This window comes from Arachis stenosperma, chromosome 3, assembly GCF_014773155.1.
Source record: "Arachis stenosperma cultivar V10309 chromosome 3, arast.V10309.gnm1.PFL2, whole genome shotgun sequence".
NCBI lineage: Eukaryota > Viridiplantae > Streptophyta > Magnoliopsida > Fabales > Fabaceae > Arachis > Arachis stenosperma.
In genome coordinates, this window is record NC_080379.1 from 27,749,215 (window position 1) to 27,767,999 (window position 18,785).

Here is an 18,785-nt window from a genome sequence, read left to right on the forward strand (position 1 = left end):
AATTGTATTTGTCAAGCTTAATGAAGAATGTGAACTTTGTGGTCATGTGTCTATAGTATCCACTATCCAAGTACCACATGTCATTCTTCTTCTTGGATGCTAGGCAAAACTGCACAAAATTCTTAAGTGACCTTAGGTATTCGAATCATTTTAGATCCGTTAATGTTAAGCCTTTTTGGTTGTTCAAGTGCATTGTATTTGCCAATTACTTTATAAACTTTATCACAAAATTGTCTTTCAATAATGAAACATTGAATAGAAAAATGACCATTTTGATTACATATATGACAAAATTTATTGCTTGATGGATTTTTAAGGTGATTAGGGTTTTGAAATCTTTTATCAAGAATATAAAATTTACTCTATAACCAAGTCAAATATTTTATCAAATACTTTGAAGGCATATAAACAAAGCATCATAAATTGCAATAATAATAAAAACTAAAACTATATAATTCAAAAAAGAAATAATAACATCTCCAATATGCAATAATAAAACTTAAAAAATCAAATTCATTCATAAGAAAATTTTATCAAACTAAGATAGTAGAATAAAAAAATGTAAATAAAACTAAATTAAAACAAGATTAAAAACTAAAATAAGAGAGAATTAAAATAAAAATCCTAAAAATTCTATAGAAAAATTGGAGCTTCTCTCTCTAGAATTCACTAAAACATGTTAAAAACTAAAAACTAAGACTCCTTAAAAATTACCCCATTTTCTCTTGCATTTTCTCCTTAAATAGATGTTTAGGGGCCTTTTAGCCTTTTTGGGACCAACAAATAAGGATGCATGTGTTTCATTAATTAAAGCCCGTGCAGTCGTCTTGCGCACGTGGAGAAAGCTCGCGCACGTGAGAATCTCGCATACGCGAGAAAGTGCCGTTTGCGCGAGTTTCTAGAAGGCTCCACTTCGGAATTGTTTTCTGAATTCGCTTCTTCACTCCATTCTTTTTTACCCTTTAATGCCATTGATGTATCTAAACTCTGAAACATTTATAAGGTAAATAATTTTGTCACTACTCCACAAAACGCAGCCACATCGTGGTTCTGAAAAGTAGAATAGAAGAAACCTTAGCACAGTGCCTCTCTCTCTCCCGTGAAAAAAAAAAACCCGTGAAACTCTCTTGAGGTCCACTGCCGTCGCCTTAGTCTAGGCCGTGGTGGCCCTCCTTCGCTCCTTTCCTTTAACCTCCTTCTTCCTCCTACCTCTTTTCTGTCTGTATCTCTCTCTCTCTCTCTCTTTTTTTTTATCATCTTTCTCCTCTTCCTTGTTTATTGTCACAGACTCTGTTCTCTTAGCTAGTCATATCTCCCACCACCATCACTCTCTCGCCGTCCACACCTTTTTGCTGCCCCTATTTTCCTTTCTTTCACATATCTTTCTCCACTTTTTTTTCTTTTTCTGGCTGTTTGTTTTCTGTTCTTGCTTATTTTTTTTCTATTTTTTTTAAATATTTAGATATAAAACCCAAATCTAGATCCATAATAATTCTTTTGTGGTTGGTCTCTCTTTTTTATGGTATATTAATTTTCTTTATGGGTGTTTTGGACATGGTATTACAGATATAGGATGAAAATGTAACGAGAGAAACTTTTCTTTCATGGAAGTACTTTCAGATTCACGAAACTTGCGGATCAATTCAGAGAAAAAGAGAAGTTTTTTTTTCTATATTACAACACTTTTTGTGTAGAATTAGAAGCAAAATAGATTTAATTTATCTTTTTTTTTCTATCATATAAGATTTTTTGTAATCAAATTCTAGGTCTTCTCTCATACCATAGTTGAATATAAAAATGATCTCTTTCTTTTCTTAATTTTAGATCTAACATGTTTCTTGAAATTTATAATTACAGTTTGACTATTTTCTTGAATGAAATTTTTTTTGTATAAAAAAAATGGGTAATACTACCGTGCTGAAAGCAAATTTTTTCAGCATGTGAGGAACTAATGTGTCATCATTGGATAAGTGACGCATATGAGTACTGTGGTCACACCTATAGACAATTTCTGTCACACAATCAGAAGAATGTAGGAGAGTGATTAGGTAGAATATATTAATATTGTTTTAATGCTTGTGATTATGTTTATTGGGCTTTTTGATGGACTAGCCAAATTATTTTTTTTAAGTGTGGGCTGAATTTTCAATATGAGTTTATAGAAAAAACTTTTTTGATTGGCATTTTTATCACAATACAAAAGAATTGCTTGACAAAAAAAAAGACAATACAAAAATTGATTTTTTGAAAAATAACCTTGTATTTATAACATATAAATAATGTACAATGATATAAGCTTTTATATTATAAACAAAAAATGTAAGATTAATTTGTTGTCAAATAATTTATTATTTATAAAGCAAGGATATATATTTTTTCAATGAAAGTTATGATAAGGAATTTAAATATGTATTTAAAATAAGTTTTTAAATGTATTTTATTTTATTATTTTTATTTATTATTTATGACACCAAAAATATATATTTTTAAAGTAACTCATCATTATAAAAAATTTAAACAGGTATTTAAAATTATTTTTAGTGACTAGGTAAAGGAATTTTTACAATGTTTAATTCATAAATCATGGAGAAATAAGTTTTAAAATATGATATTTAATTAATCAAAAGTTTTTTACGAATATTTTTATAATTTAATTTGATATGCTGTCAGTGTAAAATAATTTTATACGTACATCTAATTACGTAAGATCATATAGTAAAAATAACAATATTTTGTATTGGTTATGTGAATAGTCATAAAAAAAATAAACATTATTGCACAATAGTGTAAAATATTTTACATGTATCTCCAAAAATCCAATATATTTATACGTAAATTTATATAAAATTTGAAAATCAAAACGTAAAGAAAGAGATATATGAAAGAAAAGTGAGATTTAAATTTAAATTAGACGAAAATTTGGAAAAGAGAAAAAGTTGGATAATTATTAAAATAATTGGGAGGTTAATACTATTTTTTAATTTTATCAAAATTTTTTAAAATATTAAAGTGGATAAACACAGTAAATCTTTGATATTATTATTATTATTATTATTATTATTATTATTATTATTATTATTATTATTATTATTATTATTATTATTATTGGACTAAACCTACTTTTAATTATTTCATGGACCAACAAAACATTTAGGCTAAATTTAAACTCAAAATTCATTTAAAAATTTATTTTAAATACCTATTTAAATTCCTTATCATGTTTTCTTTTTGGAAAAAAATATATTACTTTATAAATAATGAATTATTCGACAACAAATTAATCCTACATTTCTTTATTTGTAATATAAAAGCATCTTATATCATTACACATTATTCATATGTTACAAATACAGTTATCTTTTAAGTAATTAGTTTTTATATTATCATAAAAATATAAATCGAATAAGTTTTTTTTTTTTTTTTTTATAAATTAACATTGAAAACTTAGCCCACACATAAAAATAATTTGGCTAACCCATAAAAAAATCCAATAAATATAATCACAAGTATTATGGCAACATTAATCTATTTTACCTAATCACTTTCATACACCTTTCTAATTGTGCGATAGAAATTGTCTGTGTATAACCACAATATTCATATGCGTCACTCATCCAATTATAACACATAAGTTTCTCACATGCTAACAAAATTTGCTTTCAACACGGTAGCATAACCCAAAAAAATACCTTTGCCACGTCTTTCCCGAAAGTTTATATCTGATATTTTTGGTCTTGGATTTTCTGTGTTGCAAAAATATAAAACAAATACTGAAACCTTCGACAAATATACCCAAAATCGAATTAGGCCCAACAAGGCCCATTAAGCATCACGAGCAATCATTCCGCGTCTTTGCTGGCAAAGTAGCAAGTGTAGTGCTTGGTTCTCCTCCTTCGTTCCTTCCACCAGAAAACAATGGATCGGAGCTCCTTCTCTGCCGGAACCCGGAAGGCCCAACCCAAATCCGATATATACTCTACCTTCGTCGTCCACAACGATGATGACGCCGGAGACGGCGGAACAATCCGGCGCCGGAAATCCGGAATCCCGGAGTCACAGGAGGATCTGTACGGGACAATGGTGTACAAAGAGAACGGCCACGACGACGACGACGAAGACTCCTCCCTCCCTCCACTCCTCAAGCGCCTCCCCAAGGACTTCGGAGGCGGTGCCTCAATGGATTACGATGACGACGACGACGACGACGACGACGACGACGAAGGTGCTGGAGATTTTGGCACCATGATTGTGAAGACTGACCGGAGCCGGCAGCGGGAGCGGTCTTCTTCTTCCGGCTTGGTTTCGCCATCGGGATCGACCTGGAAGGCTCAGAGTTCTTCTCAGGCGAGCGTCGGCGGAGACGACGACGATGACGACGACGACGGTGGCGGTTTTGGGACGTTCGTTGTGCGCTCGACGGTGAGATCCAGCGAGAGAGAGTCGATAAGCGGAACCGTGGTGCGTAGGACCGCCGGCGGCAGTGGTGCCGGTTCAACGATGGAGAGGGCTGTGGCGAGCATGCAGGCGGCGGGAGAATTTGGGAAGCAGAGGAAAGGGAGCGGTTCCTCGCAGAACGAGGATGCGAGGCAGCAATTGATAACAACGAAGATTTCGGCGAGTTCGATCCCGGAGAGTGTTACCAGAGAGGATCCTACAACCAAGTATGAATTGCTCAATGAACTTGGTAGGTAGCGAGGTGCTATTGAAGTTTATTTCTGTGTTCATTGCGCAATTGTTTGAGTTATCATGTTTTGTGGATGTTAATTGAATTGTTATGTGTGTTTTGTTTCAATGATGTTGATAATTGCAGGGAAGGGATCCTATGGAGCTGTTTACAAAGCAAGGGATTTAAGGACATCGGAGATGGTTGCTATCAAAGTCATATCATTATCTGAAGGGGTAAATTTCTGTTACTTGCATTCTTGGTAGTTTGAGTTTGACTAGCTGTAAATGAACCATTATGTTTATTATGATTAGGAGGAGGGATATGAGGAAATCCGTGGTGAGATTGAGATGTTACAACAATGTAATCATCCAAATGTTGTCCGCTATCTTGGGAGCTACCAAGGAGAAGAGTATCTTTGGGTAAGAAGTCTAATGTTTAGTTTTAATCTTATCAATCACATAATATAGAGAAATGTTAAGTGAGCATTACTTTTTGAATTTTTTATGTTTTTGTTTTATGTTTCTGTTATATTACCTTGCATATGAGCTAATACTAGCCAACATCACATTTTGTTTGTATTAGAAGTGTTGGTCTGCTTGCATTTTCCTATAGTATCTAGGAAGCTATCATTTTGTTTGTACTCTTATGACACAGCTTCTGTGAAACTCTTTCTGTATGTTCTACATTTAGAGTTTCTGTGAGTTGTGACTTTGTGAACAATGTTGTGCTTGTGCTGCTTGTTTGGGCTTCCCCCTGGTGATCAGCTGTTGACTTATTTTGGAGGTGTGGCAGGATTTTAGTTTCACTAGTTTGGCTTTTGCTTGTTATTGCTTATTTCATTTGGACTCATTGGTTTGCCCAAATTTTCAACAGATGCTCTTCCGTTCTCTTAAAATAAAAATGACGTGTTTGGTTTTTATTTTTGGTTAAAATATGGTCTCTGAATATTCAATTGAGATTTTTGGCAGATAGTGATGGAATACTGTGGTGGTGGTAGTGTTGCTGATCTGATGAGCGTGACTGATGAAGCACTGGATGAGGGTCAAATAGCATATATCTGTAGAGAAGCACTGAAGGTATAGTTGATTGACCGAGTTAGGGTTGGAGTTATTTATTGATTATATTCTATTGGATGATTTCTTTTTCAACCTTTGTCAAGGCATGCTTAAATGTTATTTTGTCTTTGATTTGTGTAATTATGTAAATCTGGAGTCTGGACAATAAAATACTTGCAGAGTTGCTTGAACCAAGCTTTCTGCTCTCTGTTTGAGTGTGCAATTTTGTTTTTGTTTATTTTTATCTCATATACTTTCCTTAATCTTGTGAAGGGACTTGAGTACTTGCACTCAATTTTCAAAGTCCATCGAGACATTAAAGGCGGAAATATCTTATTAACTGAACAAGGAGATGTCAAGCTAGGTGGGTACTCTAGTTTTATTTGCTAATATTAAGTGGTTGTTCTTACTTGTTTAGTTAATGTTATCAGTAATTATCATTGTTTTCCTAGCACATAAAAATATGGTAAGTTTCATGCCTAGTTGCCCGTGCTGAATTAAACTAATTAAGAGTATGGAAAGAGAATTTGACAACTTTAATTTCTTTGGGTATGAGTGTGTCATACTCCCCCCTCCCCCAAATGCGGAATTTAGCATTCCAACTCTAACAGTTTCAATCTTGTCATTTCTTTTCCCATCAATGTTCTAACACAAACAAATAAAAATGTTATAGCAAAACATGGCACTCAAATAAAACAATTGCATCCATTTTACCACAAATTTCAGAAGAACAATCATTTAGCAACAAATACCGTAGAAAAAACCAATGCGACAACAGTAAAATAAAGATGATTCAGACTCATTCCTAAAGGAAGAAGGCTGAGCAGAGGTCGCCAGAGGGAGAGACTACTATTGCCACGCCATTTCTGGTGTTGGTTGCTGCTGTGCTCCCTCCTTCTCACTTTCAAGTTTCAATCGCCTACAGTATGGGTTTCTGTATGACCTGTTCCACTTACCACTGCTGCCTTTTTCACTTTCCAGTGGTTGAGTGGTGGCTGAGCATGATGAATGATGTGTTGGCAGCCTGGTTAGTGAGAGAAGGGAAGAGGGGGATTAGGGTTTTGGGTGCACATAGAGGAATGAGGAAAACAAATTAGCTTTGGTTAAGTTTGTGAATCCTGCTGTACGTACTGCACTCTCACTATTCCCTGCTATACCCATTTTATTTTTCATGAGAACTTGTTTGCCGGTATGTATCATGGCTTACCTGTACCTGCAATGTACCTGACACAGGTACTTTAACCAAATGCATTGGTGTTATTTTTAGTGTTCATGGAAGATAAGAATTACACTGTTCTGTTTTCCAGATTTCAATATTACTTACTAGTTAAAGCTTTGAAATTATTGACAGCTTAAAATTTAATATGTTTAACATCTATAGAAAGTTATACAATTCACATTATAACATGGTATCCATTCAGTGGCTATTATTTAACTAGTCATATATAAATAATATCACTTGTCATAAATAAAAATTAATAAATAATAACAATTTACAGTTGTTATATGTTGGACAGCAATGATATATCTAGGGTTTTTGGTTTCTTAAGCTCAAAAACACTGCTTTTATGTTGTTTTTGTTTAAGCTTTTGTCAAGAAAGAAAATGCTCTTTTCAGTTTAAAGACAAAGAAGTTTCAATCAAGGTATAAGCAAATCAGTTTCTTTTTAGGGAAGATATAAAAACTAAAAGGAAAAAAGTGGGTTAGTGCCTTTTTTTTTTCTTAAGCCAGTAAGAGTAAGATACATAATAAAAGTTCTAAATATGTTTGTTTGGAGATAAGGCTCAATTTAATCCATGAGTTTTCACCGAATGATTGGTTTGGTCCCTGAATATATAACCATGAATTCGCCATCAGTCTAGCTAACAAAATGCTTAACTGCTGTTGTGTCAGCCTAATTGCTTGCCGACATTACACCAAAGGCATGGGATTCAATTTTGTCTTTCAGTGAACTAAATTGAGCCATCTACATTTATAAAATTTAGTTCATTGCCAAATTAAGTCCCTTAAGAGACCAAATTTAGTTTGACACCTTTCTTGTTATGTGAGCTAGCTGTTAAACTTTCATAGTGACAGTTTATTACACACATAAGCATTGAAGGACGTACTTAATTCATGGTTATAAAACTCGGACTAAAGTAAGCATGTTTAAAACCTAGGGTCCAAACTGATTACTGAGTGAAAACTTGGGGACCAAATTGAGCCTTATCTTTATGTGTGTTTGTGCACCTTTTCATAGAGCTATTTGTTAGAAACTACCTTTCTTTCTCCCCCTGAAAAGTTTACCTAATTATCATGAACATTTCATTGAAAGAAATTTCCCTTGACTTTAAAGAAACTTGAACATTCCTTCCAAAATGAGAACATCTATGTTTTTTCTTGATAAATTTCCACTTATAATTGTCGGGCTTTTTATGTATACTATGAAATTAACCAGTGACACTGACATTACTGCTCTTATGTCTGTTTGATTCGTTCAATTAGTTGTTACACATTTTATGATCTGGATTTTCGTATTTATATCAAGGTTGCACTTGCTTGGTGAATAGACTTCTGCTGTTCTGCAAAAGATTGGGGCAAGATATTGGAACATATATTGTTGAAAAGTAGTACATGACTGCATGATCTTTTTCTTGATTACATCTGTGTACATGTGTGCTCTATGCTTTCTTCCTTTCTCCTTTTGTTGAAATAGTGCTCCATATCAAAGACATTAATATTTTCGGACTTTATAATGATGGACTGATTAAGAAACCTCATTGCCAATGACCAGGGGATTTTGGTGTTGCTGCACAGCTGACAAGGACTATGTCAAAGCGCAATACGGTAGTTATTTTGTTCATCATTTGAATGTTTAGATATTTCAGGATGTTCTTTTTTATTATGATTAGGTCTTAGTAGTCTTGCAAATGTCTTTTCAGTTTGATAGCTTCAAAAATGGATTTGGGTGTTATAACCACAATATTTGAATTTATTTTGGTATAGATGTTAAACTAGAACAAAATAAGCTCAATCTGTAAAGTGATTACATACCTTTTTTTGTTTTTATGTTTGAATAAACTGTTCCAGACACATATTAGAGTCAGTATTTTTAAATTGCAGCCATGGTAGCTCCATGGCTTTATGGCATGGCGTTTTTTGGGCTAACCACCATCTTAAGCGTGTGGTGTTGCGGAAATGGTGTTGGACAATGGCAGCCAGATTGGCGGTGGAGGCTGAGCCATTGGGTCCGATACAGGTATAGCAGAAATGGTGGGTTTTTTTTTTGGAGTTCCTTTTATATTAGAGGGTCTTTTGGTCATTTTAATAACCCTAAACCAAATTTTTTTAAGACAAACCTTCTCTCTGGCTGTCGTGTTCTGCCCCTTCATGCCCTCTCTACTCTCTGATGTTCACTTTCCCTCCCTCTCTGTTGCTTGAGGAAGACGAAGACTTGCGAGCCGACAACATCACCACCAACAGCATTGCCACTGATACTGCAGAGGAAGACCACGATGAGAAGCAATAGAACATGACAGAGGCACGGAACATTGATGAAGATGGCACCATGACTTGCAGAGGAAGACGACGATGTTGAACGTTGTTCCTGTTCCTGAATCTGCTTCTCTAAACTGCTTCCTTTTTGTTTTCCTCTTTATAAGTTGAATCCTCAAGCTTTTTATTATCCCCTTTTATCTATTTTCACCCCTCAATTTTTATTTTTATTTTTTATTTTCGGTTCTAAACCCTCAAATTGCTTCTGCTGCTGCTTAGTTTATATTAATGTTATTATTTATGTCATTTTGATATTTATTTTAATCTTTAATATTGATTGTTATAATATGGATAAATAATTTCATATTATTGATAAATTATTAGTAGTTAGTGGTTTAGATATTATTTTTCTTTTTAATCTTGTAGTAGTTTTATTTATTTTTTGTAGATTATTTTAGTATTTATTTGTATACAGTTTATATATTTTTTTAGGTATCCTCCATTTCTGCCATTTGCCACAACGCCATCTGCTATGACCTCATGGCAGTTTTTTACCCTTCTACCCTGAGTCGTCATTCGCCATCAAAAACTATGATTAGAGTTTAAGCCTGCCTCTCACTTCCCTTTTGTTAGAGCAATGCTGCAGGGCCAACACAATTTATTATTTTTGGCCAGTTGTTAGCCAGCAATATTTAAAAGTGTTAGTTAAAAGAATGGTGTTGAGCTACTAAACTAAGGTTGCATTTGGAAGGGAGACTGAGACTGAGAGATAGAAATTGAGATACAGAGACTTAATTAAGTCTTTGTATTGTGTTTGGTGTAAAATATACTGAACTGAGTTATGTCTCAGTATCATATTTGGTTTAAGATAAATATAGAGACCGAGGGATAGATTTGGAATTCGAAAAGTTAAATGAGAGTATTTTTGAAAAAAAAATGTTATTAAAGTTTTAGTCTCCCTTTTTACTGAAGAGACTGAAATTTTGTGTCTCGAGAATGAAATTTTAGTTCCAGTCTCTGATCACCAAACACAATACTCTATCTCAGTCCGAAACAAATGCAACCTAAAGTGTTGGGCTGCTAGCTAAAGGTGCTCGCCAATATACATTAAAATTGCTGTCCCTTTAGCTTTTATCTTTTTATTAATAAACATTTGTCCCCTGCATATTTATCTTTACCTTTCAATTGACATATATTTTCTATAAGTCATATTGCATCCTTAAACTGAGCAGGGTATCATTGTTAATTTTTGCACACTGCTTCAGTAACTTCCATGAGGTGGTCAAAGGAGATCTACGTGTAAACAGTCTCACTGTATACATGATACACGATAGGGCGCAATAGCGTCATTTGATCCATGTAGCAGACCCATCTATTGTTGTTGTTGTAACCTGCCGGTGGCAATGGCTTCACTTACAAGTGTGCATAAATCAATTAAAATATTTGCTTGTTTCTGATTAGTTTGTAGTAGTTGTTGTTGTAACTTGCTGGTGGCAATGGCTTCACTTACAAGTGTGCATAAATCAATTAAAATATTTGATTGTTTCTGATTAATTTGTTGTTTATGACATAAATTTACCGTCCTAGTATATGCTTGCAACTTATTATTGTGATTTTCCAGTTTTTTCAATCAAATTAGTTGCTTTGGGTAAGTGATGTGGACTTGTATCTTCCCTTTTGATCATGGAAGATTTAGTTTTAGCATTTAAACTGTAGTCAGTGGAGTTTTTGGCTTTTATATAGACATGTTATTAGTGCTCAATCATGGCAAGACTTTTGATGTTCTAGTTTAATGTGCTTTTTAGTTCATTGGAACCCCTCATTGGATGGCTCCAGAAGTTATTCAGGAAAGTCGCTATGATGGAAAGGTATTGTACTTTAATTTTTTGAAGCTGGTTTTCATCGTGATGCATCTGTATTTCATACTATTGCATTTTCTGCTCTTGATTTATTGCTTAAATGCTTGATTATTACATAATATTGGTAAAGTGGATGGATGGATTATTTAGTTTTCTTGTTACTGTTTCAGAATCATACAGACACATTAATAGTTTCCAGGGAATTAGTCATATAGGAACTCATTATTTACTATTTAAGATAACAGTTCATTAGTTGTTGAAGAGTATTATTCTTTGAAGGCATATATATAAGAAATTGCAATATATTGTCTGCAAAATAATGAAGAGTTAGTTGCCTATCACTTTAGGATGTGTTATACGGTTATGCCCAAGTTGATGATAATATAAGTGTGCTTACTCAAGGTAGCAAGTATGAGTCTGGTAGAGAGGATGAAGATCAAGTAAAAAACCATCTGACAGAGAGAATGAAGATCAAATGATCAACCACTATCAGCTTGCAATTTATATAGAACCATTGATCATGTTGATTATATGGTACATATTTGGAAATACTGATATATATAAAGAGGGATCTAGGTCGTTTATGTTGTTAGTTTCCAAGCTGGCTTACTGGTTTTTCAAGAAAATAGTGTTTTAATTCAACAGTTTTTCTCTTTATAGAATAATTAATTAGTGTCAAGATAAATAGCACTTTCTCTCTTTTTCAATATTGGGCATGGCTATACATAATATCATTTTATTTATTATATTTTCTCCAGGTAGATGTTTGGGCTCTTGGTGTGTCTGCGATTGAAATGGCTGAGGTATATACTTAATCTCTGCTTTAATTTCCTTTGTTTCCAAGTGAGCTGTTATCCACTGCGTGTTCATTTGAGTTTTCCTCTTACCCTTTTCTCCTTTTCCTATCACCTTCTGTAAGATAAGATATTTGTTACTGGGTTAATACTTTGTGTTTGTTTTGGGGTGTCTTCTAAGGTGGTTGAGGAACAAAACATTAGTTTAAATATATTAAATATTTTTCGATCTTATGTAGAAAGAATTATTGTTATGAGGTTATATTATCACGTTCATCCATATCTTGTTATTTATGGTATTAACTCTTGTATTTAAATTGAAGTCTTATGGTAGTTCTCTTTATTTATACTGATGCGATATTAAACAAATTTTGCTGATCCTCATGCTTGGATTTGGTTAAATTTTGTTATCATATTTTTCAGGGAGTTCCTCCAAGATCATCAGTGCATCCGATGAGGGTTAGTGCTAAATTGATATTGAACGTTGTTGTATTAGAAATATCTAATCTCTATGTTCCTACTCTTTCTTAGCTGTTGTTTAACTTGTATTTATGTTGAAGTTCACATAAAGTGTGGAAGATTAAGTGTTACTGTTACAAGTCTGTCAGTTGGAGAAGCTTTGAGTATGTAAATCAGGGAGGAGAAACATAAATGCTATGAATTATAAGGAATGTAAACATTAGGCTGTATTTTGTGAGTTATTTGGATGAATAATTAACTAGCGACGAAAGGACCCAGAATTCCTCTCTCCCATACACTCTCACAAACTAGCTTCATGAGTGTGAAAGAACAAATGTTTTGGTAGTTTCTGCTGTTAGTGCGAGCTTAATAGATTCCGCTTTCAGAAATATTTAATTTCTAATTTCTTTCCAATCACATTAAAATTTCTGGCAACACCTTATAAGCTGTACGCCTCTAAAGTCTGTAATACATCAGCTTAATTGGCTAAACAGTATGATGGGTGACACATGCCACACACGTGATTCTTTGGATGAAGTGTATGATGATCTTTCCTTTATTATTCTTCATAGGTTTTATTCATGATATCCATTGAGCCAGCTCCAATGCTTGAGGATAAAGAAAAATGGTTTGTTTCTTTACTATAATATCCTAGATATACTTTCTGCTATTAGTGAAGCAGTAAACTAGAACAGTTACTTGTTGGTTGTGAATTGATTTAGAATGCTATCTTTTGTTTTGATAGTAATATTGATCTTGAATTTTCTTTTCTATGTGCTATATTAATATGTTGTGCTTCTGTTGTCTTTTATAAATCACCACTAAGTTGCTGCAAAACTTTTGCCCTTGTAGTCTGTACTCTCTGTTGAACAAGCTTATTTTACTAATATAAAATTTGAGGGGAAAGAAGTGAGAGCGTGTAAGGATTGATTGATTAAGATGCCATTAAACTTTGATCACCTAAAATGAGGATGTATTAAACTTAAGTTTATGTAGTCAACTCTGGTAAGGAAACTATACAACCCTTGTGCTCCCACAGTCATAGAAGAATTACTTTTACGGTTCAGATGGGACAAACTTATGAGAGCACCTCAAGGCCTCAGAGAGGGAAAAAAGAAAATAAACTGCTTGTATAATAAAAGTGAGAACTTGAGCCTCTTCTACCTTGAGCGACTTATATTGTGCCCTCTTTAGCTAGTTGCATGCTAGATACATTCTTTTTCTATAAGGAAGAACCTCCTCAGTTGACCTAATTAAGTTGGATTTTAAGTTCTTGTAAATCTTGAACATTCATATAAATGGAAGTATGCTATTATGTGTTAAGGATTAACAATACGTTTTTCTTTCAATAAGAATTCTTAATCATCCAAATTCATTGTAATTTCTTCTCTTAATGTTATTATGTCCTTTTATTTTCCTGCTCATACAGAGAGAGAGAGTACGAAGTTGGTCTGCCGCCTTATGTTCTACATAGATTACCAGGGCACTAGTTAGTATATATACCCCGATCATTTGAGCTACTTAAAAATTACAATTAATGTGCTATTATCACATGGCAATGTCCATATCCTAATTCAGTTATGATATCTTTGAACATGACAACTTGATATTGGTTTAATTTGATTTTCCTTTTCAGGTCTCTATATTTTCATGATTTTGTTGCGAAGTGCCTGACCAAAGAGCCTCGGCTCCGCCCCACTGCATCTGAGATGTTGAAGGTATGCTATAATATTATTTTTTATCAGTTACTTATATGTGCGGGGGCCACCCCACAATCTCCCCGCCCCCCTTTTTAGGCAAATAATCTATCCTTTTTTTCCCGATAAGATTTCCTCTTGTATCAAAATAAGAGAAGGATGAAATGGTTTCAAAATTTGCTTTGGATGCTTAATGAAAAATCTGGGAAATTTATGAGATCATAAGGGCTTGTTTGGTCAGTGAAAATGTTATTTGTTTTCATTTTCAGTTTTTAGGTTTTTGTGATGAAAAATCATGTCTGTTTTTGTTTTTCTGTTTTACTTTTTCTCCTTCATAAAATCCTAAAAATAGAAAAACATTGAAGGTAGATGTAGCTGTCCTTGTTATGCTTGTTTGATATTTTTGACTTCAGCTTGTGCTATTCTAACATTGCTACCCTATTTGTTTCCACTATAACATATGGAGTTTCATCTTTTTCTTTTACTGCTTGTACAATTTCACCTAAGCTCTTTCCATCTTCCCCTGGCTCTAGTAGCCTTATATGGAATGTGTAAAATTTGTGATTGCTCTAATTAGGCGACCTTAGATAAAATACTGTTGAAGACCAACATATATTTATTAATTACTATCCTCTTGGATTAACTTCTATCACCCTTCGTTAAATAAGAAAGGGTAAAAATAAGGATTTTTGTTTGGAGTTATGAACAGAAAATGACTGCCAAAATATGCTAAGTGCAATTAGGTAATTTTTCTTACAATCTATATTCCTTGTTTTGGAATGATTCCTTTACTTCTAGCAGGACAAGACATGGTGGATGTTATTGTTGTTAGGTGATTCTTTGACATAGTACATGCTTTTTAGGATCATTGTATTGCGGTCTTAGTGCATTCATGCTGCTATTTGCCGCATAAGGCCGATGTTTGATACTGTTGATTTCATTTAGTTTCAGTTTTACATTTTCTTTTCCTTTAATTTCTGTATATTCATTGAATTGAGTTCTTTTTTGTGGCTATCTAGCATAAATTCTTTGAAAAATGGAAAACTGGATCTGCTGCAGTGTTGCCAAAACTGGAAAAGGCAAGGCAAATCAGGGCATCAATGGCTTTGCAGGTGCAAACTCTTGCCCCAACTCCATTGGAAGATGAGGTATAACTGAAACTCCTTCCTGCCTCTCTGTCTCTCACACCCACACATGTGCGCACAAACGAATTTCTACTCAGACCGTCTCATTTCATTTGAAAAAAAATGAAAATGAAGATACTAATTTACATACATGACACACGTTCCCAATCTGAAGCAGCCCATGGCAACTTCCATGCTAAATGATGAATATGGAGATACTGTTCCATCCGGACATCAGAACCTAGCAGTGCAGGAGGCCACTGATCTTTCTTCAAGTGGTGGCGTGAGGGAAGATGATGGAGGTGAAGGTCTGTATTTCTTCTATCTTTACACTCGCTTTGTTCAACTCTTTTCTCAGGGTTGATATCCTAATGTTACTAAAGTATGAGGGAGTACAAGAATGAAAAAAGGTTCTGAGGTCTATAAGCCGAAGTTATCTTGAGATAATCCTTTCTTTCCAGTGGTTGTGCTATTCCTAGTTAGTAATTACTTAAGGCATGCATGATAATGATTCTAACTAGCAATAAGTTTTCAGCTAAATTTTTGCCAAGCTGCTTTCTTCCATCTGCTTCATCTTGGGAAATGTGCTTTTGTATATTTTTATATTTTATGCAGTTGTCTATCTTGTTGTCATGGTCCTTGTGTTTCAATTTAGGGAAATAAAATATGGATGAAAGAAACTTGTGAAATTCAAAACGTTTGTATTTGGGTTGAAGAGAAAAATTGAGAAAAGTAAAGAAAGATAAGTCTGACAACACTGGAAGCAACAATGTTTCCAAATTTTCTCATAATTTAAATATTCAAATTTTTTTCTTTTTAATATATTTGCTCTCATCGAAACAAAGATTTAGACTTTATAATTATGATCTCCCTGCCCCCTTTCTCTCTCTCTCTCTCTCTCTCTCTCTCTCTCCAGTTTGCACTTCTTTAACTTGGAGAAATTGAAGCTATTTTTTAAGTGTGCTTTGTGTGTATTATTAGCAGGAAACTTTGGAACTATGATAGTCCATGGAGATGAGGTACATAAGATCACACAGGATGGAGATTCTGCAGGTTCCTTATCTGCTTTCACGGGTGGAACAGGATTGGCCGACTCTAGGTACTTGCCAGTCTGTATATCTATGATTTGAAAGCATGTGTTTCAAAAGATTATTTATCTGTCATTCCTCTCACTGTTAATAACATTCTTCTTTTGTGCAAACTTAAAAGTACATATCACGTTCTTATATCAGAGCCCTCTCCTCTCTTCTGCTTTTCATTCCTCATGTGTCCTGATGTTCTTTTATGTCTTTTGTGGATAATCATTTAGGGTTGACACCCTAAAAGTTGGTACAACAAACATTGCCTCTTTTAGAGGATCTAATCCAACTACAGATACCATACAATCAACTTTACCTCGTGTTAGAAATTCAACCGAGCAGAACCTCAAAACGCAAGGTAGTTTTCGTGCACACGCTGGAATTGGTAGTGATATAAGCACTAGCATGTTGAAGAATGATACAGTCTTCCGCAAGTCATTTGCTTTACAAGATAAGGTATTTCTGTAATTTGGTTTATATATCATTATATCTGCCCTAAACTGTAATATTACTTAATTGCAGTCTTCTTTTGTGTTGTTTTTATTGTGAATTGTATTTGGATCAAGCGTTTTACATATTTATGGATAGCTCAGTTTTTCTTGAGGACCTGCATTAGATTCTTGCTAAATTCAGAGGCTTTACAGTTATGAACAAGAATAAACTCTGCCAATGTTATAATTTTGCCGCCGTTTTTTGGTATCTTTGGCTGGAAAGCAATGGTACAATTTACAAGGAGACTTTTAATCTTTAGACTAAGATTTGAAATTAGGGTTTCTTTCATAACTTCTTTATGGTGGTCTCTGCAATGGGATTTTTTTTTCTCAAGAGATATTTCTTTGGTAGATTGCAGAAAGTTTGCATGCCTTCTTACATGGATGATCTGGTAGGACATACATGTTTTCTTTTTCAATATTTGGATTATTTTCTTACTATAAAATTTCTTTTTCTATAAAAATGATATTACACCAAATGAGATCATAATGTGAGATTCTGCTTTTTTAGTTATGAAAGTTATTTGTGATCCTCAAGACACATGAGGACAAGAACATTGTATTTCTTCCTCTGCTTTATTTGCTTGGCAGACATCCGGATTTGGTTTCTTTATTGGATCATTAATCGTATCATTTTTTTTTCTTTTGTGGCCATCTTGACGACCTATTTAGACTATGTCAGCTTCATACTTATATTTTATTACCGCTGCTATTGCAGCTATGGTCCATTTATGCAGCTGGTAATACAGTACCCATTCCGTTCTTAAGGGCTACAGACATATCCCCAATTGCTCTGCTGTCAGATAATGTGCTTGGTGGCTTGCAACCAGATACCAGTGAGACTGGGGAAGTAGAATCATTGCAAGAGCTTTTTAGTGGTGATGTGCAATCCAAAAAGGGTCGGAGAGGACTAAATGAGGTGACTTTGTGCACTTTCTTGTCATGCACTTCTTATGACCTTATGACTCTTTTTATCAGTTTGCTAATTGACATGCAGCAGATGCCCCTTCCTCCAAGCATTTACCAGCGGCTTACATCAAGTTCCACTTTAATGAATTTGGCTCAGGCTTTAGCTTATCATAAGATGTACATCCCTTCAACTTTCACTTGGGCAGGGTTGAAATTACTATTTTTATGATAATTTTTACTTATCTATAGCTGTAGAGAACTATATATTTTCCCTCCATTGTGTGCTTGTGTCAAGAAATCACAATATTGGGTTTTCGATGGGATGGTTTCCTTTTGCTCCTTTCCTCCGTGTGGATTGTGTTTCTATTTAAAAAATGATCATTCTTAAATCTTAGCTAAATTGCTTTATTTGTTGGAAGGTGTTACGAAGATATGCCACTGCAGGAGTTGCAAGCAACGCAGGAGCAGCGGACAATTCAAAATCTCTCGGACACGCTTAGAACCATTCTTCGTTTGTAGGTAGATCTCATTGTCTCTATTCTACTTCCCCAATCCTTATTGGCTGCAAAAAATCACTACTGCTTTTCCATTTTTCATCCCGTTGATGTGATATACTCGTACAGATAGAGTATGGTTTGCCATAAGGACGCAAGTTTTGCTGGTTTCTTCTCACGTTCTGTTGTAGTCTGTGTAAAGTAAACCCTAGTATAGGGTTTAGTAAGCTATCAGATATTTGTATGTACATATCGTGTATCTTATGTACTTCAACTAGTTGTGTTGCCCTCGTACACTAGTCAGAGCTGTTTTAGCAATGCAAAAAATGTTCATCTTTTTATCTCGATGAAATGATGTTCGTTTCATTCAATTTTAGTGATTACGTATGGATTGAATGTCCGTATTCAGGTCCCTGCCCAATGCTAATTTATACTCATTGATCATTGATGTTTTTCAAAAAATAAACAAAAGGTCAAAACGATAATTCAGTTTGGAAACTTTTTTCGGCCATTAATTGTATTGAAGCCTGTTCTTTTTCTAGTCCATTAACATGGTTTATTATAGTGGAAAATCTGTGGTGCCTTTGCCAAATTAGTGGGCACGTGCCAATTGAATTCGATTCCTTTGATTTGTGCTGGTTTATGGTAGAGTTGTTGCACCATAAGGGGATCCATAAAAGACGG

General features: G+C 34.1%; 1 protein-coding gene across 5 annotated transcripts; it reads left to right on the forward strand.

The window, feature by feature from the left end:
- Window positions 1-3,864: 3,864 nt before the first annotated feature.
- On the forward strand, window positions 3,865-18,448 carry LOC130967381 (serine/threonine-protein kinase 1). Of its 5 annotated transcripts, none has more exons than XM_057892205.1 (18): window positions 3,865-4,684; window positions 4,811-4,899; window positions 4,978-5,085; window positions 5,635-5,742; window positions 5,995-6,085; window positions 8,495-8,547; window positions 11,001-11,063; window positions 11,813-11,857; window positions 12,272-12,307; window positions 12,880-12,935; window positions 13,944-14,025; window positions 15,024-15,152; window positions 15,304-15,436; window positions 16,110-16,227; window positions 16,438-16,663; window positions 17,417-17,617; window positions 17,696-17,784; window positions 18,027-18,448. In XM_057892205.1, the coding sequence occupies exons 1-18, from the start codon at window positions 3,916-3,918 to the stop codon at window positions 18,124-18,126; spliced, it is 2,496 nt and encodes an 831-aa protein (XP_057748188.1). In that variant the 5' UTR covers window positions 3,865-3,915; the 3' UTR covers window positions 18,127-18,448. The 5 variants fall into 5 exon arrangements, with proteins under 5 accessions (XP_057748188.1, XP_057748190.1, XP_057748191.1 ...); XM_057892207.1 differs by having other exon boundaries at window positions 16,113-16,227; XM_057892208.1 differs by having other exon boundaries at window positions 3,866-4,684; window positions 17,699-17,784.
- Window positions 18,449-18,785: the final 337 nt, after the last annotated feature.